At 46.5% G+C, this 25,380-nt stretch overlaps 2 protein-coding genes across 5 annotated transcripts in view; one reads left to right on the top strand and one right to left on the bottom strand.

The window, feature by feature from the left end:
• LOC308459787 (uncharacterized protein) overlaps positions 1-5,792 on the top strand; it is a 41,611-nt gene extending 35,819 nt beyond the window's left edge. For all 3 annotated transcript variants that reach the window (XM_080975477.1, XM_080975476.1, XM_080975478.1), the window contains 4 exons: positions 82-163; positions 439-518; positions 1,178-1,304; positions 2,373-5,792. In XM_080975477.1, the coding sequence (XP_080831603.1) occupies positions 82-163; positions 439-518; positions 1,178-1,304; positions 2,373-3,874 (1,791 nt within the window). In that variant the 3' untranslated portion in view covers positions 3,875-5,792. The remainder of the gene's footprint in view (positions 1-81; positions 164-438; positions 519-1,177; positions 1,305-2,372) is intronic.
• Positions 5,793-10,100: 4,308 nt separating this feature from the next.
• Positions 10,101-21,066, bottom strand: LOC308459665 (uncharacterized protein). 2 transcript variants are annotated; one of them, XM_080975223.1, is made up of 3 exons: positions 20,948-21,066; positions 17,421-17,523; positions 10,101-11,317 (listed from the first exon to the last, which is right to left on the bottom strand). In XM_080975223.1, the coding sequence occupies exons 2-3, from the start codon at positions 17,515-17,517 to the stop codon at positions 10,335-10,337; spliced, it is 1,080 nt and encodes a 359-aa protein (XP_080831349.1). In that variant the 5' UTR covers positions 17,518-17,523; positions 20,948-21,066; the 3' UTR covers positions 10,101-10,334. The 2 variants fall into 2 exon arrangements, with proteins under 2 accessions (XP_080831349.1, XP_080831350.1); XM_080975224.1 differs by lacking the exon at positions 20,948-21,066 and adding an exon at positions 18,746-20,300.
• Between the last annotated feature and the right edge of the window lie 4,314 nt (positions 21,067-25,380).

The raw sequence follows: 25,380 nt of genomic DNA, 5'->3' as shown, positions 1-25,380 counted from the left end.
CCCCCTAAAGCTTTTGCCTCTCCCAGTCCTTTTCTAATGTTTCTCTCCATTCTCTGCTTCCAATCCCTTTTGCCCTTTCAGGGAAAGATTATCCTTGCAGAAACGGGCCTGGATTCCTCTGAGGCAGAGAAGACTCCATTGGAGACAAAAGAGAGACCACTGGGTAAGGAGGAAGGAGGGGTTTTCCCCATTTGGTCACACATTCTGTAGATTTTGCCACTAATCTGTGGGTCGTCCCCCCCAACATTTTGGGGGAGGACACTAGGGGCCAAGAGCCCAAAGTGGGGACATGTATTTTTACCTAGCTAAGATACAAATGTCAAAATGCACTCAGTAGGTGAGACTTTTTTAACGGCCCAGCTGTAGTTAGAGATGCACTGCTTCACCTCTAAGAGGAGCATGTGAAAATGGCCTGCCACTTACCTTTGTCTCTCACAGGTGACAGAATGATGCTGGCAAGAGATGCTTATCCATCTTTGCGTGAAGGCAGAGATGCAGCAGCCATGGAACCAGATCAGGTAGGGAGAATGAAGGATTGTGTGGCAAAGAGGCTGTGAGATGAGGCAGCCAGGCTTCTGTTGCTCTTGGCTTCTTTGAAAACTGCCTTTAACCATGGCTGTAAAGGCCATTCCAAGAGGCTTTTGTGCTGAGAATGATGAACAACCACCTCACCTTAACTAGCCTCCTGAATGTTGCTAGTATTAATTATCAGCAGCTTCATTTTCATTTTTAAGTTTATCATTTAATGCTAAAATAGGCTTCTAAGCAGTTGGCAAATCATAAAATAACAGTGGCCAGGACTCAGCTCACCAGCCCCACCAGTCCCACTAAATGGCTTTTCCTTCTCCTTCCCCTCCCTGTGACATTGTGAAGGTTTCCCCCTCCAGAACAGTAGACAGGGAGAGCAAAGAGGGAAACTGGAATGTTTGAGCAGACAGAATGATCTGAAGAGCACCATTTGGAGTTCCACCCATTCCCCCAAATATGAATACCAGTAATTAAAATACACAAAAAAAAGTTTTGTTAAAAAGTTTAAATATGCATCCATAATTAAAATGTACAGTAAAACAATTCCATTAAAACAAAACAGCAATGAACAGGCAGAAAACAACAGAGCAATGTGTAGTAGATAATCTGTATGTTGTCTAAGAAGGGGACCTTTCCCTTTTTATTTTAGGGTCTGGTGGGCTTTGAAGATGTAGCTGTTCATTTCACAGACGAGGAATGGGCGTTGCTGGATCCTGACCAGAGAGCTCTGCATAAGGAAGTCATGGAGGAGAATTGTGGAATTATGGACTCTCTCGGTAAGGCTCCCTGTTGGGTCATGATACCTGTTTTGAAATTCAATGGGTATCTCTGTGTCACTAACCTGCAATGTTTTGATGGAGCTAAACAATAACACCACCAAGAGCATCTAGGATTCCGATACCCCCACAGTGAACCGTGAATAGAGTTATCCTCCAGTTTTGCCTTTTTAAACCTGGTTGGTCTGAACTGCCTAGTCCTTTAGAAATTCAGGCTTCAGATATCTTATGGAAGTTGAAGTAGCTTCTGTCAGGTTTTTCTGTTTCTGCTTCTGTTAGTGTTTGGTTGACCAAAGTGATGTCTAACATTGGATATGGTGCAAACTCCATTATTAGGCCAAAAAAGAGCCAGGCTTTTCAAATCTGTCTCATGGACTGGCTGGATGCAGAGCAATGGTGGGAGGAAGCAGCAGGGGGAGTCTGTGGAAGAGAGAAGTCCAGAAGCAGAAGCTGAGGAAGAGAGTTATGCTGGTGAAGAAGCCAGGGTGTCTCCCCCTCCTTCTGTGACAAGCTCCTCTCCCCTCTCATCTTCCTAAACCAGAAGAGGTATGAAGGGGGAGGAGCAGAGACAATTCCACCGGCGGAGTCTCAGATCGCTTGGGAAGGATCCAGGAGAAGAGGGGGCTTAGTCCGTTGTGGGAAGGCAGGGACCTTCAGTTCCCATAACTGTCTGATAGGGGCAAGGTCAGTTTCTGTCAGTTTCTGGTTGACCAAAGAGATGACTGACATTGGAATCATAGAATCTTAGACTCTGAGAAGCATAGGGGCAAGACCTACTGGAAAGTGTTGCTGTGTTTGTAAGGCCTGACACTACTGAGCAGGCTGCTTCTTCTCTTAAAGAGTTAGCTTCACTTACTCCATGTGATTTATTGCTAACGCGTTCCTGACACTCAGGTTCCCATAAATATGTTCATTAATGGCTGTCAACAAAAGCAGTGAAGCCTGTTGTAAGGCTTACTTTTAATTCACTTCAGTTCTTCCCGTGTCCCAAGCATTAATTAGCAAAGATCAATAACTGAGCGCTGCGTTTCTCCCTGAGGTTGTGATCCGTTTTTTTCTTTGTTGCAGATGCTGATGAATCAGAGATTAAGAACCAGGGAGACCATGACCATGTCTACACCATGGAGAAGCCATGTAAATATTCTGAGTGCAGAGAGAACTTCAGTCAAAGCTCCCATTCCACTTCCCTCCGAAGAAATCCATTGGGGAAGAAATCCTATCAGTGCTTGGAATGTGAAAAGAGCTTTAGTCATAGGGCTAATCTCACAGCCCATCAAAGAATCCACACAGGGGAGAAACCATATCAGTGCTTGGAATGTGGTAAGAACTTCGCTTGGAAGGAAAGTCTCACTTCTCATCAAAGAATTCATACAAGGGAAAAACCCTATCAATGCATGGAATGTGGAAAGAGCTTCACCTGGAAGGAAACTCTAACTTCACATCAAAGAATTCATACAGGGGAGAAACCATATCAGTGCTTGGAATGTGGAAAGAGCTTCAGTCGTAACTCCCAACTCATTTCCCATCAAAGAACACACAGTGGAGAGAAACCGTATCACTGCCTGGAATGTGGGAAGAGCTTTAGTCAGTGTGCTATTCTTAGGGTGCATCAAAGAATTCATACGGGAGAGAAGCCATTTCAGTGTTTGGAATGTGGAAAGAGCTTCACCCAGAAGTTAAATCTCAGTTTCCATCAAAGAATTCATACAGGGGAGAAACCATTTCAGTGCTTGGAATGTGGAAAGACCTTCAGTCGGAACTCCCATCTCAATTCCCATAAAAGAACTCATAGCGAAGAGAAACCATATCAGTGCATGGAATGTGGAAAGAGCTTCACCTGGAAAGAAAGTCTCACATCTCATGAAAGAATTCATACAAGGGAGAAACCATATAAGTGCTTGGAATGTAGAAAGAGCTTCACCCAGAAGGAAAGTCTTGCAGCCCATCAAAGAATTCATACAATTGAGAATCCATATCAGTGCACTGAATGTGGAAAGAGCTTCAGTCAGAGTTCCAACCTCATGTCCCATCAAAGAATTCATACAGGGGAGAAACCTTATCAGTGCTTGGAATGTGGAAAGACCTTCCGTCGGAACTCCCATCTCAATTCCCATAAAAGAACTCATAGCGAAGAGAAACCATATCAGTGCATGGAATGTGGAAAGAGCTTCACCCAGAAGGAAAGTCTCACTTCCCATGAAAGAATTCATACAGGGAAGAAACCATATAAGTGCACTGAATGTGGAAAGAGCTTCAGTCAGAGTTCCAACCTCATGTCCCATCAAAGAATTCATACAGGGGAGAAGCCTTATCAGTGCTTGGAATGTGGAAAGAACTTCAGTCAGAACCCCCATCTCACAGCTCATCAAAGAATTCATACAGGTGAGAAACCATATCAGTGCTTGGAATGTGGAAAGAGCTTCAATCAGAGGTCCAATCTCATGGCGCATGAAAGAATTCATACAGGGGAGAAACCATATCACTGCTTGCAATGTGGGAAGAGCTTCAGTCAGCGAGTCAATCTCACTTCACATCAAAGAATGCATACTAGGACAATCATAGAATCATAGAAACGTAGAATTCTGTAGTTGGAAGGGGCTCCAAGGGCCATCTATCCCAACCTCCCGCAATGCTGTAATTTAAACTGAAGCATGCAAGACAGATAGCCATCCAACCTCCGCTTAAAAACCTGCAAAGAAGGAGAATCCACCGTCTTCCAAGGAGTCGGTTCCACTGTCAAACACCTCCTACTCTCAGAAGGTTCTACCTGAGGTTTACTCAGGACCTCATTTTTTGTAACTTGAAGCCATTGATTAGGGCCCTACCCTCCAGAGCAGGAGAATATGAGCTTGCCCCACCTTCAATGTGGCAGCCGTTTCAATATTTCAAGATAGCTATCAGACTTTCTCTCAATCTCCTCTTTTCCAGGCTTAACATATTGAATCCAGCTATTCCTCATAAGACTTTGTTTTTCTGAGCCTTGATCATTATGGTCACCCTCCTCTGCACATGCTACAGCTTGTCAATATTCTTCTTAACTTGTGGTGCCCAAAACTGGACATAGAATTCTAGGTGGAGTCTGACCAAGTTAGATTCGAGCATGACGTCCTTCTATCCAGGCACTATACTTCTGTTGATGCAGCCCAGAATAGCATTTTCTTTTCTTTTTTGTTTGCTGGTGCTGCATCTCACTGCTGAATAAGGGAAGTGAGAGTGGAAGAATAAAAAGCCTTGGAGTGGCACATGGGTATTCTATCCATGGGAAACACCACTGCACCAGCTGGAGGACTTCTCTAGCACCCAGATCCCCAGTTCTCAGGAAGGGATCAGCAACATGGAGAAGGACCACGGAGTGGTCAAGACCACAGCTAGAGACCCTGCCATGGAAGCAGAACATACAAGTTGTCTCAGCAGTGGCCTGGAGTTACCAACGGAACTGGCTTGCTATTTGGTGACTTGAGGTCCCACCCCCTGAATGCCACACCTGGGCAGGTCAAGGGCCAGTGACTCCTCATTGCTTTCCCCCTATCACTTTCCACTTTAGCTATGTCACACATCCATCGCTTTATACAAGTTATATAATAAGTTTAAAGTCTGAAGTTAATTCGTTAAAAGTTATGAAAATCTAATGAAATTTTTAGGGAAGAAAGAAAGAAAGAAAGGTGTCTGATCATGGCTCTTTCAGACCTTGCCTACTGTGCAAAGCTAACATTTACATTCATTGCTCCACCTACTTTTATCTCTGGTCCTGCCCATCACTCACATGTGGCCCCTGGAAGGTTCCTCAGAAGGGAATGTGGCTCTTGGGCTGAGAAAGGAATGGAAGAGAAAAGGCTAGGCAGGTTGGCTAGCTGTCTGGCCGTTAACCCCCTACTGCCAATGAAGACTGAATCAGAATGCTGGTCCATGCAGCCCAATGGAGTCCGCTATGGCAGGAAGCAGCTCTCCAGGGTCTTGGGCAAAGAGAGGTCTACCCCAGCACTGTCCCATGATGCTCTTCACTGGAGGTGCAGGGGGACCTACCATCGGGAGAAGCAGAAAGCGAGCTTGCTCCATCTTCCATGCAACAACCCTTTAAGGTGAGTCTCATATCACCTCTCAGCTTTCTCTTCTCCAGGCCAAACCTCCTCAGCTCCTTCAACTGTTCCTCACAAGGGTCTGAACTGGCAGTGACTTGCCAGAAATGAGAGCACAACATAAGAACCTAGAGGGAGCCTGCTGGATCAGGCCAGTGGCCCATGTAGACCAGCATCATGTCCTCGCAGTGTCCAGCCAGATGTCCATAATGGGAAACCCGCAAGCGGAACACAAGCGCACTCTTCCCTCCTGTGGTTTCCTGCAAATGGTATTCAGAAGCATCATTGCCACTGACTGTTCGACGCCAGGAAAGTCCTCCTTCACACAGCAGAGAGTTAAACCATGGAACTGTCTTGCCCAGGAAACCCAGCCAGATAGACAGGGTATAAATAATAAATTTTATTTATATTATTATTATTAGCTTCTTCCCTTTAGGGCAGGGGTCTGCAACCTTTAAGACAAAAAGAGCCACTTGGACCCATTTCCGAAGAAAAAAAAACCGGGAGCCACAAAACTCGTCATTATAAAAATAACTTTTTTGTCACTTTTTTATTATTTCTTTGTTTGATCCCTCAGAATTACTCCTCCTCATAGAAATAAACGTTAAATTAACAAGTTACCTTTTTGTGTGTGTGTGTTCTTCACTTCCCTTCAAAACAGTGACCAGCGTACATGCCCCCTTTCAATGCAGTGACCAGCGTACATGCCCCTTACAATGTAGCGGGCGGGTGGGAAGGTGACGTCGGGACGGTGCGTGACTAACGCACGCACCACCCCCATGCGACGTCACAGCCAGTACAGCGCCCGCCACAGTGGGGAGTGTCGGGGCGCACAATGCGCCTCCTCCCCTCGCTAGTATCTGCCCCGGAGCCGCGGCAAAGGTGTAAAAGAGCCACATGCGGCTCCGGAGCCGCGGGTTGCAGACCCCTGCTTTAGGGGATCTGGTTGGCCCCTGTGAGAAGACATAAGATTTTCCTACATCCTTGTGTTAAGCTCTTCTTGTTACTGCATTGGCATTTTGTATTGACTGCTTATTCTTAATACTGTTATCAACCACCCCAACGCCCACTGAGTCACGCATGGGATTCCAGGAGTCTTCACCCTCACCCAGGGTCTGTGATCCTTTGGAGAAGTGAAGACACAGCAGGGACTGTTAGAGCTGTAAGAAATTTCCCCCGAAAGATCATGAAGAAGATTGGACTGTACTGCATAGTATTCATGTTTTGTGCTCTTTATTCTGGTCTTCATTACAAAGGAAAGAGATGGGTGTTCCTATGGACCAAATGCTTAAAATAATCAATTTTTAATGTAACTGGCAGGTGGAATTTTTTTCCCGTCTTTCGCTAATGATTCTGTTTTTCATTGTATTAATAATAATAATAATAATAAATTTTATTTGTATCCCGCCCTCCCCAACTGAAGCCGGGCTCAGGGCGGCTAAGAACAATAAAACAGTACAAAAGTACAGCATAAACAACACTCTAAAATCATTCATTATAAATTAATTCTTTATTCTTTCTCTTTTTCCTTTCTTTATCTTTAATATCCCTTTCTTTCTTTTTTCTGTTTCTCTTGTTTTTCATCTGTAGTTATAATCTTGTATCTTCTGCGGTTATAATTTTACTGTATTATGGGAACATCTTAATAAAAAATTATTTATTTATCTATTTAAAAAGCCTCATCCTGGAGAGAAGTTGAATGTTCTCAAAAAGAACATTACATATTAATTTATATTCTGAGAGGAATTCCAGTTCGTATATCTATAAAATATTTTCAGAAAATAAATTCTTTGTTTAGAAATTTTCTATGGGGTTTTCGATTCCAATAATATATTTACAGAAAATGCAACTACAAATTAATGAGGAAAGATTCAGGATTCTGAATCTGGAGCTATATCTTCATGCTTGCTTACTGTTGTTATAAAAATTACACCCCCATACGGGAGTTGTGGAGATAAACACACCCAAACCCACATTCCCCAAGCAGACATTTGACCAATGCAGTATTTTAGTAAAGGAAAACCGGTTCCTGAGCTGTCAAACACAAATATTCCTAAAAATGCAACAGTGCCACCTCCTGTGTCTGATAAGCAACCGCAATAGAACATTCAGAACACTTAGAAGGGGCCTCATAAAACAGGGGGGGCACCTATTTAGAGGAACCTTTCTATTCTTGATGTTTTAAAGGGGGAAAGCTCACACACTCAGTGAAATACAGTTAAATAAAGGTTTGTTTCCCACTTACTCACATGGGGAAGACCAAAACTTCCCAATACAGGCATGAAAGACATGTGGAATATTCCTCCTAGCACATAGTCCCAGGAACTCTTGCAATGGACTGAAGACTTCAGATCTCATGTATTTCCCCCCCCCCCTCCAGCTCTAAAATGAAACATAATTGTATGCATGTTTGTAAATGTGAAATCAGCGAATAAATTTTGCTCAATGTTTGAAAAGGGATGTTCTGAATGCAATCAGCTTGTATTTCCTTTACACTGTATTGATTTGATCTGTGCCTTGTAAATTACCTTATCTGTTTGTACCACCTCTTGGTGACATAACCATGGCCTTTTTAGGGAGGTCACTTTGACCAAGGAACTGTTGGATATTTGCCATAACCAAACTCCCATAACCTGTTGCGGTATCAACAGTCCACCACAGCCTGTTAGGAGTTTTCTTAGGCAATTAAAACTCTTTTCCTTGGGACCAGCATGCTTTCAAAGACCCTGGCCCCATTTAGCAGAGTGAAGCATGGAGTGAAGAAAATAAAACACAGGAAACATCCAAAGTAGAGAGAAGTCTTTTAATGTCAGCATTAAGCGTAATGGTTACAGATTATATACAGAAATTAATTTTTCTATCGGAGCCTTGGTAGAGGTCTGCTTAACAGTCTCATAGGCTACCAGACCCTCTGCTTACATCTTCACAGTTCGAAGGCAGAGATCAGACTAAGACAGTTCCCACAGTTCAGTTCAGGAGCTGCACACATCCAGGTAACATTCTCCAACATGTCCTTGCACCTGATGTAAACAGTCCAGGCTTTTCGCAGCTTCTGGGAACATCACACAGACTAAACTACACCGTTGTTTCTGAGAACGAATGACTCTTGCACCAACAGGAACTGCCCCAAATCCAAAGGTATAAAATGTAAAACCCTTTTGTTTCGGGTCTCTTTCCTTCCTTCCTTTGCTGTTGCAACAGTATTCTTTGAATAAGGATCTGGCTTACTGGTGGCTTTGCTCTGCATTCCCTTGGTTCTTCCCTTGACCAACAAGGTACCTTCCCTGGGGAATCTTGAGAGACAAGAGGGTTTCCCCCATGTAATTCTCCTGATAGTTTTATAACAATGTAAGGCATTAAATACTGGAAGCCAACAACTGGTTTAGGCAACTTTGGAATATACATACATAGCACCTTTGGTTGGATGGACGGCATTAGGATCGAAATACGTTAGAACTTTGGAAAGAATTATGTCAGTTAGAAAGTTATGGAATGTCTAATAAAAAAAGATGTGGCCAATTTTCCCATGCCATATTGACTTTATAGGAAAATCTAACTTTAAAAAATGGGGAAAGATGGTGATATGGAAAGATTGGATGGAAGCAAGTATTTTGACTTTGGATCAACTGATGGATGCTGAAGATGAATTTTTAACCAACACTGTGATAAAAATCAGCTATCAGATGTAACCCAATGGCAATGTTTACAGCTACAACATTGGTTAAACAACATTGTTTGGACCAGCAGCATTTTCAGCTTCTGAGACCCCCCGAGATACTAGAACAACAACAAAAACCCCACAATTATTTTTCATGAATATTTGTTATCAAGAAATCAATTTGATATGCAGGTGTTAAGAAATGAATAAAGAATTGGAGAGTCCAAAATGGATGAGAGTTTCTAAAAAGTGAAATATTGAAGGCCCTAATGCAGACAATTCCAATAAGAAAGAAAAGTGGGAGGCATCTGAAGATACCAGTATGGCTGCATAAGGAGCTTACAGATCAGCTGAGATTCAAGAAGGGCATTTCTAAGAAAGGGAAAATCACAAAAGAGTATACAGTTGCAGGTGGGCTAAAGCTCAGAATGAGCTCAGGCTTGCAGGAAAAGTTAAAAATAATTTCTAAAAGGGTTTTTCCGGCTATGTTTGAAGCAAAAGAAAGAACAAGCAAGTCGTAGGTTCTCTGCATGGGGAACACGGAGAAATGCTATTGGGTGACAGAGAAAAGGCGGAACTACTCAACACCTTCTTTGCCTCTGTCTTTACCCAAAAGGAAAGTGATGCCCAACCTGGTGGTAACAGAATAAATGGTGTGAAGAGGGAGCTGAAGCCCAAGATATGAAAAGAGGTAATAAGGGAACACCAGGCTACTTTAAATGAATTCAGATCTCCAGGGCCAGATGAGCTGCATCCAAGGGTTATTAAAGAAGCTTGCAGATGTAATTTCATAGCCGTTGTCCATGATCTTTGAGAATTCCTGGAGAACAGGCGAGGTCCCTACAAACTGGAGGAGGGAATATGTTGATCCCATCTTCAAAAAAGGGAGAAAAATAAGACCTAGATTAACTGAAAAACTTGTGAGCTTGACATTTTCTAATGGTGGTGTGCCTCGTGATTTTTTTTTCATGAAACAAGTGTGCCTTTGCCCAAAAAAGGTTGAAAAACACTGCTGTAGATGTCGTGTATCTCAATTTCAGCAAGGCTTTTTCACTCCATTGACTTCTTTGCTGTGTTTCTGAAGGACATAAACACTGTTGCAATCCTTGCCTGCAGACAAATCACAATCTCCTAAAATTAAATTTGTGGACACCCATTTCTATGGTTATGCCCCACTGTGGCTTATTTGATGGGAAGTGAGATGGGTGTTGTGACTGAACCTCTTTCCACTGCTTTCATTTCAATGAAACTTTGTGCTTCCATAAAGTAACTCCCATATTTCAAGCATTTAAATGGTCACTCTCCCTCTGTATGAATTCTGTGATGAGAAGTGAGACTGGTGCTGTGTCTGAAACTTTTTCCACATTCCAAGCACTGATATGGTTTCTCCCCTTTATGAATTCCTTGATGGGTTGTGAGATGGACACTCTGATTGAACCTCTTTTCACATTTCAAGCACTGATACGGCTTTTCCCCTGTATGAATTCTTTGATGGGAAGTGAGACTTCCCCTTTGGGTGAAGCTTTTTCCACATTCCAAGCACTGATACGGTTTCTCCCCTATATGAATTCTTTGATGGGCAGTGAGATGGCAGTTCTGACGGAAGCTTTTTCCACATTCCAAGCACTGATGCGGTTTTTCCCCTGTATGAATTTTATGATGGGAAGAAAGATGGGACCTATGACTGAACCTCTTTCCACATTCCAAGCACTGATACGGTTTCTCCCCTGTATGAATTCTTTCATGGTCTATAAGTGTTTGCTTCTCACTGAAGCTCTTACCACATTCAAGGCACTGATAGGGTTTCTCCTCTGTATGAATTATTTGATGGGAAGTGAGACTTCCCCTTTGGGTGAAGCTTTTTCCACATTCCAAGCACTGATACGGTTTCTCCCCTGTATGAATTCTTTGATGGGCAGTGAGATGGCAGTTCTTACGGAAGCTCTTTCCACATTCCATGCACTGATATGGTTTCTCCCCTGTATGAATTCTTTGATGGACTTTGAGTGGGCCCTTCCTACTGAAGCTCTTTCCACATTCCAAGCACTGATATGGTTTCTCCCCTGTATGAATTATTTGATGGACTTTGAGTGTGCCCTTCTTACTGAAGCTCTTTCCACATTCCAAGCACTGATAGGATTTCTTCCCAATGGAATTTGTTTGATTGCAACGGGAGCTCTGAATGAAGTTCTCGCCATACTCTGAATACTTATACGGTTTCTCCACTTTGTGGACTTTGCCGTGGTTTCCCTTGTTCTTAATGTCCAATTCATCACCACCTACAATGAAGGGAGTAACAGATTATAGTCCCAGGAAGAAATGGAGCCCTCAGTTATTGAACAATGCTAATGAATGATTTTGATAGAGGAAAAACTGAGGGGCATTAGATGTGATGTCTTCTTGCAGGGTTCACTGCCTTTGTTAACTGGCCTTAACATACATACTTATGGGAATTTTGAGATTCTTAAAGCCAAGCTCTTTTGTGTGATGGATTTTGTTTGACCCAATCATGGCATCCCCTCCATCTCCAATAACAAAGAACCTGACAGAAGCTACTTCAACATCCCTAACTACTTTGAAGCTTACATTTAAAAAGGCCTGGGCAGTTCAGACCAGCCTGATCAGGCCTAAAAACCCATTGGCTGGGTGAGGACTGCAGGGCCTGCTCCCTTCCAGGGCCTTTTCCAACTGGCCCAGGGGGCGTGGCCCAGGCCCTTTCTCCCAGCTATAAAGGGACTCCTGCTGCGGTGAGGCCTCGGACCATCGGCTGGGTGAGGACTGCAGGGCCTGCTCCCTTCCAGGGCCTTCTCCAACTGGCCCAGGGGGCATGGCCCAGGCCCTTTCTCCCAGCTATAAAGGGACTCCTGCTGCAGGGAAGCCTCGGACCATCGGCTGGGTGAGGACTGCAGGGCCTGCTCCCTTCCAGGGCCTTTTCCAACTGGCCCAGGGGGCGTGGCCCAGGCCCTTTCTCCCAGCTATAAAGGGACTCCTGCTGCAGGGAAGCCTCGGACCATCGGCTGGGTGAGGACTGCAGGGCCTGCTCCCTTCCAGGGCCTTCTCCAACTGGCCCAGGGGGCGTGGCCCAGGCCCTTATTTGGAACAAACTTTTGGGGAAGCTGGGAAGTGTTCTGCAATTGCTTCCCTGTTCCAATGTGTTTTAAAATGTCCTCAAGCAGTCGGTGGCAATTTAAATTTGTATTTCTTTTTTTCCTTTTTTCTCTTGTTGGGGGTGGGTGGGTGTAATGGATATTTGGTTGGGGATTAATTTTAGTATAATTGTTCTGTTTTTGTTTTCTGTTGTTTTATTGGTTCTGTATAGTTTGTGTTTTGTTTTTAAGGAGCGGGATCAGGGCTGCCTGGGAGTGAGGCCCCAGCCAACACGATGGCTGGGACAAGTTCCACAGGGGGGGAAGCACTGGGACATCCGATCTCGGTGATCATGGGCAGGAGGCGGAGTTACGTTAAGACCAGACCATGTCATTACCGAGAAGGCAAGTTTAGTCGTTGTTTGAAGACTATCCCTGCCTCCGGGTCTGGCCTTGACCGGATGGATACTGGAATCAACAGGGGAAACCCACATAACCTGAAGGTGTTGCTGTGTAATGCCAGGTCAATGATGAATAAAACCACTGCCATCCACGACCTGATTGTGGATGGAGAATTTGACCTGGCTTGTGTGACAGAGACCTGGTTGAATGAGGCAGATGGGCCTGTCCTTGCTGCCGCTTGCCCACCAGGTTTCTCTTACGCACAGCAACCCAGGTCATGTGGGCGGGGAGGGGGGGTTGCAGTGATTTTTAGGAAGTCATTAGTTTGCATCAGGCGTCCTACTGGGAAGACCCAGTTTTCTGAGTGCATGTTCTGGAAGTTGGGCAATAGGGGCAGTACAGGATTCCTTTTGGTGTACCGACCTACCCGCTGCACCAAGGATTCCCTGTCCGAGCTGCTTCAGGTCGTGGCGGATGTTCTCCTGGAGACACCTAGTTTGGTTGTCCTAGGGGATTTTAACATCCACGCCGACACGACCTTACAAGGGGCCGCTCGGGACTTCGTGGAAAGCATGGCCTCCATGGGGCTGTCCCTGAATAAGTTGGGCCCAACTCATAGTCATGGACATGCCTTAGACCTGGTATTCACCTCTAGTGACGTGGGTGATCTGACACTAAGTAAAAGTGAAACCAAAGAAGTGCCATGGTCAGATCACTTCCTGGTGCAACTGGACTTCTCCGCGACCCTTCCCCTCTGCAGGGAGGTGGGACCAATTCGGATGGTCCGCCCCCGCCACTTAATGGATCCAAATGGTTTCCAGAGAGTGGTAGGGGATGCTTTATCCCATGTTGATGGCCTTTCAGCTGATTCCCTGGTGGCCCGCTGGAATGCGGAGTTAACCAGGGCTATCGACTGTCTGGCTCCGAAGCGCCCTCTCCGATTGCATGGAGCCCGGACAGCCCCGTGGTTTTCTTCGGAGCTGAGGGCGATGAAACAATCGCTGAGACGGCTAGAGCGTCGGTGGCAGAAAACTCACTCCGAATCTGACCGGACACAGGTTAGAGCTCAATGTCGAGCCTACCAAGTGGCGATAGCGACGGCGAAGAAGACTTTCTTCACCGCCTCTATTGCATCTGCAGAAAATAGTAGCAGGAGACTCTTTCAGGTGGTCCGCAATTTAACGGAACCACCTTTACCACCGGGGCCTTGTAAAGACCCCAAGATCTCCTGCAACGATTTTGCAAAGTTTTTTGCAGATAAAATCACTCATATTCGGAAGGAGCTAGACACCACCGTGGGAGCAGGGCTGGGGCGGGAGAGTGCTAGAGCCCTGTCTGGTCAAGTTGCATGGAATCAATTTCAATCCGTTACCCCCGAGGATGTGGACAGGCTGCTTGGACGCGTGAAACCAACCACCTGTCTCCTTGATCCTTGCCCATCCTGGCTAATAAAAGCAAGCCGGGAAGGGCTGGGCGATGGGCTCTGCGGGGTGGTGAATGCTTCCCTCTGTGAGGGAACATTCCCAGATCCGCTGAAAGAGGCGGTCATTAAACCGCTTCTTAAAAAACCATCTTTAGACCCAGCCAGTATGGCCAACTATCGCCCAGTCTCAAATCTTCCATTCTTGGGCAAGGTGATTGAGCGTATGGTTGCTGAACAACTCCAGGCACGCCTGGAGGATGCGGACCATTTGGATCCCTTCCAATCAGGGTTCAGGCCTCATCATGGGACTGAAACTGCCTTGGTCGCACTGGTTGATGATCTCCGGCGAGCTAGGGACAAAGGTGAGAGTTGTTTCCTAGTTCTGCTGGATCTCTCAGCGGCCTTTGATACAATCGACCATAACATCCTTCTGGACCGTCTAGAGGGGTTGGGAGCTGGGGGCACTGTTATACAGTGGTTTCGCTCCTTCCTCCTGGGCCGTGTTCAGAAAGTGGTGGTGGGGGATGAGTGTTCAGACCCTTGGGCCCTCACTTGTGGGGTGCCTCAGGGTTCCGTCCTCTCCCCCATGCTTTTTAACATCTATATGAAGCCGCTGGGAGAGATCATCAGGGGGTTTGGACTGGGTGTCCATCAATATGCAGATGATACCCAGCTCTACCTTTCTTTCAAATCAGAACCAGTGAAGGCGGTGAAGGTCCTGTGTGAGTGCCTGGAGGCGGTTGGAGGATGGATGGCGGCTAATGGATTGAAGTTGAATCCTGACAAGACAGAAGTACTGTTTTTGGGGGACAGGGGGCGGGCTGGTGTGGAGGACTCGCTGGTCCTGAATAGGGTAACTGTGCCCCTGAAGGACCAGGTGCGTAGCCTGGGAGTCATTTTGGACTCACAGCTGTCCATGGAGGCGCAGGTCAATTCTGTATCCAGGGCAGCTGTCTACCAACTCCACCTGGTACGCAGGCTGAGACCCTACCTGCCCGCGGACTGTCTGGCCAGAGTGGTGCATGCTCTAGTTATCTCCCGCTTGGACTACTGCAATGCGCTCTACGTGGGGCTACCTTTGAAGGTGACTCGGAAACTACAGCTAATCCAGAATGCGGCAGCTAGACTGGTGACTGGGGGCGGCCGCCGAGACCACATAACACCGGTCTTGAAAGACCTACATTGGCTCCCAGTACGTTTCCGAGCACAATTCAAAGTGCTGGTGTTGACCTTTAAAGCCCTAAACGGCTTCGGCCCAGTATACCTGAAGGAGCGTCTCCACCCCCATCGTTCTGCCCGGACACTGAGGTCCAGCGCCGAGGGCCTTCTGGCGGTTCCCTCATTGCGAGAAGCGAAGCTACAGGGAACCAGGCAGAGGGCCTTTTCGGTGGTGGCACCCGCCCTGTGGAATGACCTCCCATCGGATGTCAAGGTGATGGACAACTACCTGACATTCAGAAGACATCTTAAGGCGGCCCTATTCAGGGAAGCTTTTAATGTATGATATTTTAGTGTTTTTGGTTTCTGTGGAAGCCGCCCAGAGTGGCTGGGGAAACCCAGCCAGATGGGCGGGGTACAAATAATAAATTATTATTATTATTATTATTATTATTATTATTATTATTATAACTGGAGGGGTGTCCAGAGCACAGTCTAGGCCTGTTGTGTTGGCTCAGTTTCAGTTGCTAAGGCTCGAGGGTGTGGACAAGGTGCTCGGATCTGTCAGGGTGACCAATTGGGCTCTAGACCCTTGCTCATCTTGGCTGATAAAAACCAGCAGGGAGGCAACAGCTGGCTAGGCCAGGGAGATTATCAATGCCTCTTTATGAGAGGGGGTAGTCCCTGCCTGTTTGAAGGAGCCAGTGGTAAAACCACTCCTTAAGAAGCCTTCCCTGGATTCAGAAAACCTAACTAACTACCGGCCAGTTGCTAATCTCCCTTTCCTGGACAAGGTTCTAGAGCGAGTGGTCATAGACCAGATCCAGGTGCTTTTGGAAGAAACTGATTTTCTGGATCCATTTCAATCGGGGTTTAGGCCCAGTTTTGGCACAGAAACTGCTTTGGTCACCATGAATGATGACCTCTGTCAAGAGAGAGACAAGGGAAACATATCCCTGTTAAGTCTTCCCGACCTCTCAGCGGCTTTCGATACCATCGACCATGGTATCCTTCTGGAGCGACTCTCCAAACTAGGGGTGGGCAGCACCACTTTGAGGTCGTTCCAGTCCTACTTGGATGGTCGTTCTCAGAGGGTGTTACTTGGGGAATGATTTTTAGCCCCATGGAACCATCAATGTGGGGTTCCGCAGGGCTCAATCCTATCCCCCATGCTGTTTAACATCTACATTAAACTGCTGGGTGGGGTTATCTGGAGGTTTGGCGCATGTTGTCAGCAGTATGCTCAATCCAGTAAGCACAATCCAGATACGACTGGGGCTCTGTTAGTGGGTGGTACCCTAGACCAGATGGCTGGAAGGCCACCTGCTCTTGATGGGGTTACACTTCCTCTGAAGGAGCAGGCTCATAGCTTGGGGGTCCTCCTGGATCCTTTGCTGTCGTTCGAGGCTCTGGTGGCCCGGAGTGCCTTCCATCATCTTCAGCTGGTGGCCCAGCTATGCCCCTATCTGGACAAGGATAGCCTAGCTACTGTTGTCTATGCTATGGTAACCTCAAGGTTAGATTACTGCAATGTGTTATACATAGGACTGCCTCTAAAGACTGTTTGGAAACTTCAGCTAGTGCAGAATTCAGCAGCCAGGTTGCTCACCGGAGCAAGATGGTCTGAGCATATTACACCGATCCTGGTCCAACTGCACTGGCTACTGATTAGTTTCTGGGCCCAGTTCAAAGTGCTGGTTTTGACCTATAAAGCCTTAAACAGCTCAGGACCACAATGCCTCAAGGACCACCTGTTTCCATATGAACCTACCTGGACACTGAGATCATCTTTCGAGGCCCTTCTTTGTGTGCCTCCTCCTTGAGAGGTCCGGAGGGTGGCAACACGAGAACAGGCCTTCTCTGCAGTGGCTCCCCATCTGTGGAATGCTTTCCCCAGGTAAGTTCACCTGGTGCCTTCATTAAACACCTTTCGGCACGCGGCCAAAATGTTCCATTTTAACCAGACCTTTGGTTGATCTTATTGACATCCAACACCCTTTTAGAATAAGCCTCTTTTGGGTTTTTTTGGGGGGGGGGGATATTGTTTTCGGTTTGTTTTTATGTTGTGGTCTTGTTTGTGAACTGCCCTGAGACTTCCGCGTATAGGGCTGTGTATACATGGAATAAATAAGAATAAGAATATTTGCAGACAAAACAGTAAACAGCCCTCCATTCAAGGTTAGCAGTGGGATTTTTAGAATTCCAGATGTTGTAGGCAGCAATATTGAGCCCCATCAAAATAGTGGACCTTCATCACATGTAGATATGTATTGAATTTCAAAGCAGATATTATGGTCAAACAGGGAGACTTACTGGTGGAGTCCATGATCCCATTATTCTCCTCCATGACTTCCTTATGCAGAGTCCACTCCTCATCTGTGAAATGAATAGCTATATCTTCAAAGCACATTGGAACCTAACAGAAAAAGGGAAAAGTTCTCCTCTTAGACAGCACAAATATTTATTTATTACATATTGCTCTGTTAATTGCTGCATTGTTTTCATGGGATTGTTTCGCTGCACATCTTAATTATGGGTGCTTCTTTTAACGTTATAATGGAATTATTTTATTGTCTGATAGGAATTTTGAGGTCTTAGATATATGTTAAATGTTCATAAGTGCACCAACCAAGCACATACATGGAAGCACAGGAAGACCGACCTGGAACCATTTTGATTCCCAAACTGTCCCAAACTGACCAAATGTTTTCTCTGCAAGTTCAAAGGAAAATGGAAAAGCCTCCCCATTGTCTTTTCCTTAACAAATCCTGTCTTAAGGGTATGTCTGTGTTTGAATAGGGTGAGCCTGTGACCTGGCTCAAGAAATAAGTATTTATCATTACAAAAGACTGGCCAGGCTACCCAGGAAATCCAATCAAGTAACCTGCCAGACAGGAGATAAACAAGGACAGGAGAAAAAAAACAACATTCATATTTCTGTTTAGACCGCCTTTTTTGTGATGTAGGTATGATGTATCTGAGGGGTGGTCTTAGGTTACACCCCTTCTGTGATGTATGCATGATGTTTCTGGGGGTGGGCTTGACCTACAGGATGGGAATTTCAAAAGTCTTTATAAGCCCTTGCACACCATTTTTCTGGGTCCTTCCTCTCTCCTGCAAGTGAGGGGAGCACCCTGTTGCAACAGATCAATAAAGGTCAAGCCTACAGGCTGCTGTTTTGCTCCAAGTAATCCTGGTTGGTGTCTTTGTTTTTGTCCAAGGGAGCCCTCGGATTTTTCCGTTAACAATTGTGTATTTTAATGATGGGCATTAATTATAGTGGTGGAACTCCACATTGTGTGTGGCATTCCAGATTGCCCGATGAAGGCATCCCCTCTCTCCTCTCCGTGTTCCATTTCTGGGGTGGAACCACCTGATATTCTAAAGCCAACATCAGTGGGTACATAGGAGTGGGGCGGGGGGGGGGGAGCGCCATTGTGCAACTGATGAGGCTGGTTACGTGAATCCCAGCCACTGTTTTAGAAGCCTATTTTACCATTCAAAGACCAGTATACAAATAAAACTGCAACAACTGATAAATAACACAAGCAACATTCAGAAGGCGAGTTAAGGTGAGGCGGCTTCCTGTTAACAGAACTGCTGGATCTGTGCATCTGAGCTAAGGGTGTCCTCCTTACCCAGGATCTTCCCCACTGTTCCCAATTTGTAGGGCGTGGCCTCTTTCTGCTTCGGGGTCAGCTGAGTCTTGCTCATCCATCTAGGCTCTCAGGAATGCTCCAAGAGATCAGAATGAATCCCTTGATCTTCTGCCAAGTTTTGTATGTGCCCTGCACCTCTGGGACCCCCATTCTATCCCAGGCCCCCTGTGGGATACTACGGAAATAAACCGGGGGGGGGGGCACATCTTTACACTTGTTACAATGTTACAAATATTGTGCCTGAATGTATCCTTTCGACTTGACAGCTTAGGGAAGATACCAAGCTTTATAAAATCATATAAAATCAACCCCTGGACCAATTTCCTCCATTCCAAGGCCATTTTTGCCCTCAGAGGAAAGGACTCCTTTTACCTTTCTCTCCTGCCATTATCCCTCAAGCGTGAGGGCACATACCCAACACCCCACCCAGGGAGTGCCCAAGGGTGGCAATTGGCATGCTGATAGCTGACCATAGAATCCCAACAGCTCATCCCCAGACTTGCCCCAGGACAAGGATATGTAAGGAGTTCTATTGTTCTTTGGTGATAGCTACTTAAGAGGTGTTGGGAGATGTCTGCCTATGCTAATTTTGGAGCCAGTGACATGCCTGGACATATTTGGCCTACGCTAATTTCCAATCCCTCTGTACTCCTCCCCTTTTGTGACATGTCAGTGATGTAAGGATGATGTATCAATGATGCTGTACGAACTGTATTCTAGGATATCATGGGAAGTTTTAAAAGTCAATGTCACCCCATGCTTGGGTTTCTTGCTCCTGTGGGAACCTGTTGCGCAACAATAAAGATCATGGTCTACTGACCGCTGTTTTGCTCCAAATTACTTGGTTCAAACTTCCTTCCTTTACTGACTGCATGAATCTGCAGGGGACAAGCTGACAAACTGGGCTGCTGAGTAGTCTCTCACCCCAGATTTTTTCCTTATTAGGGGGAAGAGAGGAGACTCGCCAAATCCCAGAAGGCACTACTGAGGGTTCACTTGCACAACAGAGAGGCAAAGCCACTTCCCTTGCAGGAAGGGACTTGCAAGGGAGAGGATTTTGCTCTGGAGGATCTGCCGCCTCCACCTTTATTTCCTGTCCTTTCTAGGAATCCTGCACAGGAGCCCAGGAGGACTGCAGTATATTGCACACACCTAGAGAGGTTTCATGGGCGGCAGGGAAGGGCTCTTGACTGGCTGCCTTCTGAACTGCTCCCTCCCTTGGCCAGAAACTGGAGGAGTGGTTTGGTGGCAGGAGAAAGCCTCTGCAAGAAGCAGGAAAGCTGATAACAGAATTGTAGTGTTACAGGAATTCTAAGGTCTCATTCATAAATATATATTCCTGCAAGGAGGAAGAAAACGGGGAAATACTCTCCATTGTCTTTTGCTTATCCGTCTTAAGGGCATATTTGTGCATGAATAGGATGAGCCTGTAACCTGGATTCAGGAATTAAAGTATTTACCATCACAAAAGAATGGCTGGGCTGTCCAGGTAATGCAATCAGTGACCTTATGATTGCATATGAGGATTTCTGCTGTAGACTGCCTCTTTCTGTGATAAAAAAAATCCTTCCAGTAGCACCTTTAAGACCAACTAAGTTAGTTCTTGGTATGAGCTTTCGTGTGCAAGCACACTTCTTCAGATACTTCTTCTGTGATGTATGTATGATGTTTTGGGGGTGGTCTCTGCTACAGGGTGGGCAATTTCAAAAGTCTATATAACCCCTAGAGTCATCTAGTCCAGCCCCTTGCAATGCAGGAATCTCTACGAGATCACACGACGCAGATGGCCATTCAAGCTCCGCTTGAACCTCCCCCTTCTTCTGCCGCTTCCCACGTCCTAAGACACGGGGTCCCGTCGTCGTTCCCCCGCTGGGCCCTCCTGGTGCTGCTGGCCACGGAAGCACCCCTCTCCCCCCGCTGGCTGCCCCCGAGTAACCCCCCCTTTGCCCTCCCTCCCTTCCTGCGGGGCCGCGATGCCTCCCGGGGGAGGTGGCAGTAGGCAATAAAAGGCTCCTCGCCTCGCTCCTCCAGAACTCTCTCAAAAAAAGCTCGTCAAAACACTTTGAAAGGGGTGCACGGATGCACCCCGCAAAACTACCTAAAACCAGTCAAAACCTCTTTCCCTTATGCATATATATTACAGTGAGTTAAAGTGAAAAAGGAGAGAAAGGAAAGGAATACCTCGCAGCTCCATCACAGCCAGGGCTCCAAAGCAGCCGACTCCTTCCCTCCTGCCCAGGGAAAGTCTCCTCTGAGCCCCACCAAGGCGCTTGCCCCGCAGCACCAGGGAGCCAGGGGAGGCAGCTCACCCGGTCCGAGGAGGATCCAGCTCCGGACCCGCCGAGACCACGCACACGCCTTTTGCTTCTCACGCCCAGCCCCCTGCGCGCGCCAGACACGCCCCCTCCCCACGAGAGGAGAGCCGGGAGGCAAATACTCTTGCCCCGGAGTCCTTTGACACCAAACTTCCCCCATTCATGAACAAAAGACTTTCCCTTTTTGACAAATACTCTCCCACCCAGTTTGCAGATTGGTGACCCATCAGCAGCCCATCCAGGAGTTCCTGGCTACTCGAGAAGTGTCTCTGAGGTCAGCCAGGGCCTAAACATGGCCGAACTACCTCTTTTCCACTCCGCATAATATTTGGGCCCGGCTTTCATTCATGAATTGTACCTTTTCATTCACAAGAGCCGAGGTGCGCGCCATGGATGGAGCACTTCTCTCGCGCTCCGGGCGGCTTACAAGAAAACGGGAGCGGCGTCTTTTTGCTTGCATGCCTGCAGTACCAACGGACGCTCCTGCAGGGGGAGCTGTTGCGCAAGTCGAAATGTCAAAATGTGATCTTTGACAGAGGAGCTGCTAATAATACTTTTACTGTCTTTGCTATGGTTTGAATTTTATTGTATTCTATGTAAAATAAACTTTCAATAGCAATACTTACTTAAAAAGGGGGGGGGGGAATTGCCTTGGCACCTTGGTAGCCGTGTATGTAGAACCCCAGTTTCTGAGAAATTCTTACAACCTTACAAACACGTGTTGAGATATGTACATTTTCCTAATAGGAGGATTGCTCAAGAGAGAGGCCTGCCCTCAACATTCCAGCCAGCCCTTTCAGAGCCCCCCCCCAAAGTACCCTCTGTTGGGCCCTTGCCTTCTTTAGGACACCCGGCTGCAGCGCCACAAAACCAGCTGGGGAGGGAATGTTTGTTTTTATGGTATGTCTTTTTGTGGCTTTATACTGTAACCCGTGAAGGACCGTATAGAAATTTAATAAATAATAATAATATGTCATCCAGAAGCCTCCCCTTCCATCTATGCTATTGCTGACCCCCCCCCCCCAGTCTCCAAGCAGGGCGAGATTCCTGGGGTTCCAGGCTCTGTCTTCAGGATATAGGGTTTATTTGCATATAGAGACAACCTGAGCCTAAGATGGAGGGGCTCACAGCACCCCAGAAGGTCTTGCTTTTCCCACTGCCACAATCCTGGATTCTAGCAAGAATTCAGCATGGATCTGTCTCTAGTTGCTGCCTGCCCCCAGCCCATCTCACCCACACAGCTCTGGCCTTTGTCTTTCTCACCACCAGCCAGGTGGGGGGGCACCCATTTGCCCCCTCACAAAGGAAAACGTCCTTTGTTATAGTAATGGCAGTACTTAGGGCCGTTAACTCAGCAGGAAACTTGCCTGTCTCCTCCAACAATTGAATCTTCCATTAGAATTTCACCCTTGCTGGACCCAGGAATCAGAAGGCACTCGGTTGTGATATAGACTGACACCACTACCCCACCTCCCAATAATATGGTTTAAAACAAACAGGAATAACCTTAAAAAACTGTCCAGTAGCACCTTAAAGGTAATTGTAAAGGGACCCCTGACCATTAGGTCCAGTCGTGGCCGACTCTGGGGTTGTGGCGCTCATCTCGCTTTATTGGCTGAGGGAGCCGGCGTACAGCTTCCAGGTCATGTGGCCAGCATGACTAAGCCACTTCTGCCAAACCAGAGCAGTGCACAGAAACACTTACCTTCCCGCCGGAGCGGTACCTATTTATCTACTTGCACTTTGACGTGCTTTCGAACTGCTAGATTGGCAGGAGCAGGGACCGAGCAACAGAAGCTCACCCTGTTGGCAGGAGCAGGGACCGAGCAACAGAAGCTCACCCTGTTGCGGGGATTCGAACCGCCGACCTTCTGATCGGTACCTATTTATCTACTTGCACTTTGACGTGCTTTCGAACTGCTAGATTGGCAGGAGCAGGGACCGAGCAACAGAAGCTCACCCTGTTGGCAGGAGCAGGGACCGAGCAACAGAAGCTCACCCTGTTGCGGGGATTCGAACCGCCGACCTTCTGATCGGCAAGTCCTAGGCTCTGTGGTTTAACCCACAGCGCCACCTGTGTCCCCCCCTTTTTTTACAACAGAAGAAGAAGATACAACAGAAGAAGTTGTATCTGAAGAAGTGTGCAGGCACACGAAGGCTTATACCCAGCTTATACTACTGGACGATTTTTAATTATTATTTTTTTTGACTGTGTCAGACCAACACGGCTACCTACCTGAATCAGAAATAACTTTGTGGCAGTAAAGGCTGTTTCACAGTATAGGGGGCTCCCTTGGAAGGTGGTGGACTCTCCTTCTGTGGACATATTTCATCAGAGGCTGGGTAGCCACCAGTCAGGGATTATTTTTAAAAAATTCCCTGCTAGATGGCCATCCAACCACTGCTTTAAAACCTCCAAGGAAGGAGAGTCCACCCCCTTCCAAGGGAGACCATTCCACTGTCAAACAGCTCTTACTGTCTCAGTGTTTAAGTGGAATCTTCTTTCTTGTAGTTTGAATCCATCAGCTTGGATCCTGCCCTCTGGAGAAGCAGAAAACAAGCTTGCTCAGCCTCCCATGTGGGAGCCCTAGAGATATTTGAAGATGGTGATCATCTCTCTTCTCAGTCCCCCGTTTTCCAGCCAAATTATACCCCACTCTCTCAACCATTCCACATAAGGTGTAGTTTCCAGACCCTTGATCATCTTGGTCACCCTCCTCTGCACACGTTCCAGCTTGTCAACATCCTTCTTAAATTATGGTGCCCAGAACAGTTTTCCAGGTGTGGTCTGTCAAGGCAGAATAGAGCCGGACTATGACTTGGGAGAAAAGCGATGGCAAACGTAGACAGCATCTTAAAAAGCAAATACATCACCTTGCCAACAAAGGTCCGTATAGTTAAAGCCATGGTTTTCCCAGTAGTGATGTATGGAAGTGAGAGCTGGACCATAAAGAAGGCTGATCACCGAAGAATGGATGCTTTTGAATTCTGGTGCTGGAGGAGACTCTTGGGAGTCCCATGGACTGCAAGAAGATCAAACCTCTCCATTCTGAAGGAAATCAGCCCTGAGTGCTCACTGGAAGGACAGATCCTGAAGCTGAGGCTCCAAGACTTTGGCCACCTCATGAGAAGAGAAGACTCCCTGGAAAAGACCCTGATGCTGGGAAAGATGAAGAGCCCAAGGAGAAGGGGACGACACAGGACGAGATGGTTGGATGGTGTTCTCGAAGCTACCAGCATTAATTTGACCAAACTGCGGGAGGCAGTGGAAGACAGGAGTGCCTGGCGTGCTCTGGTCCAGGGGGTCACAAAGAGTCGGACACGACTAAACGACTAAACAACAACAATGACTTCCCTTGATCCAAACACAAGACTTCTGTTGATGCAGCCAAGAATAGCATTGGCCTTTTTTGCTGCTGCATCACGCTGTGGACTCGTGTTAAGCTTGCAGGTTGCCAAGAATATTTTCATTAATCAAGAAAGAACGTCAAAGGCTTGAAGCTGATCAGATACCATTGTAGTTCCAAATGCAAACAATGCTAACTAGTGATCTGGCCAGGCGCCCTTGTGCTGCTGCATGTGCCCTCATCTGTCTCTGTTTAAATAAGTTGCCAGCATCAGTCTGAGGCTGAGCAGCCAGAAGTCAGAAGTGGGGGCAGCAATGGGAGAAATGCTGGGCAAGGCCCAAGTTTTGGCCACAGTCACCTTGCTGTGAGATCACCAAGCCCCATATATGATCACTTGATCACTTCGATCTGCAAAACTTGTAGAGTTACAACTCCCACATCATACTTCTGCATTCGTAACAAATTAATACTTTAGTGCGGCGGCAGCTACACTTTGAAACTCCCTATCAGGCAGGTGCTCTTTTCAGCTCCTGCCAACAACTTTAGAAAAGCCTAGCCAGATATCAAGATTGATGGGGGGTGTTCTAATCTGCTTTTAGTTTATCTCTGATTTTGATTTTTTTTTTAATGCATTAAATAGTGGTTGTGAACTGTCTTTACTGATAATTTTCTTGTTTTATTCTTTTCTAACCGCTTTGAGCTTTCTTTCTTTTTTACAGTCAAGTGGTGTATACATTTTAATGAAATAAATAAATAAATAAATAGATAAATAAAGAAGTGTGTTGACGTTTTCAGAGATTTTGAATTCCCTGTTTCAGCGAACCAGATGTGTGGCTGCTGGCTGCAAATGCACAGCCATGTGGGCAGTCTCTCTCTCTCTCTCTCTCTCTCTCTCTCTCTGTGTGTGTGTGTGTGTGTGAGAGAGAGAGAGAGAGAGAGAGAGAGAGAGAGA

The sequence above is a fragment of the Podarcis pityusensis genome (assembly GCF_964106645.2).
Source record: "Podarcis pityusensis genome assembly, chromosome: 12".
Lineage (NCBI taxonomy): Eukaryota > Metazoa > Chordata > Lepidosauria > Squamata > Lacertidae > Podarcis > Podarcis pityusensis.
This window is presented reverse-complemented; position numbering and strand designations above follow the sequence as displayed.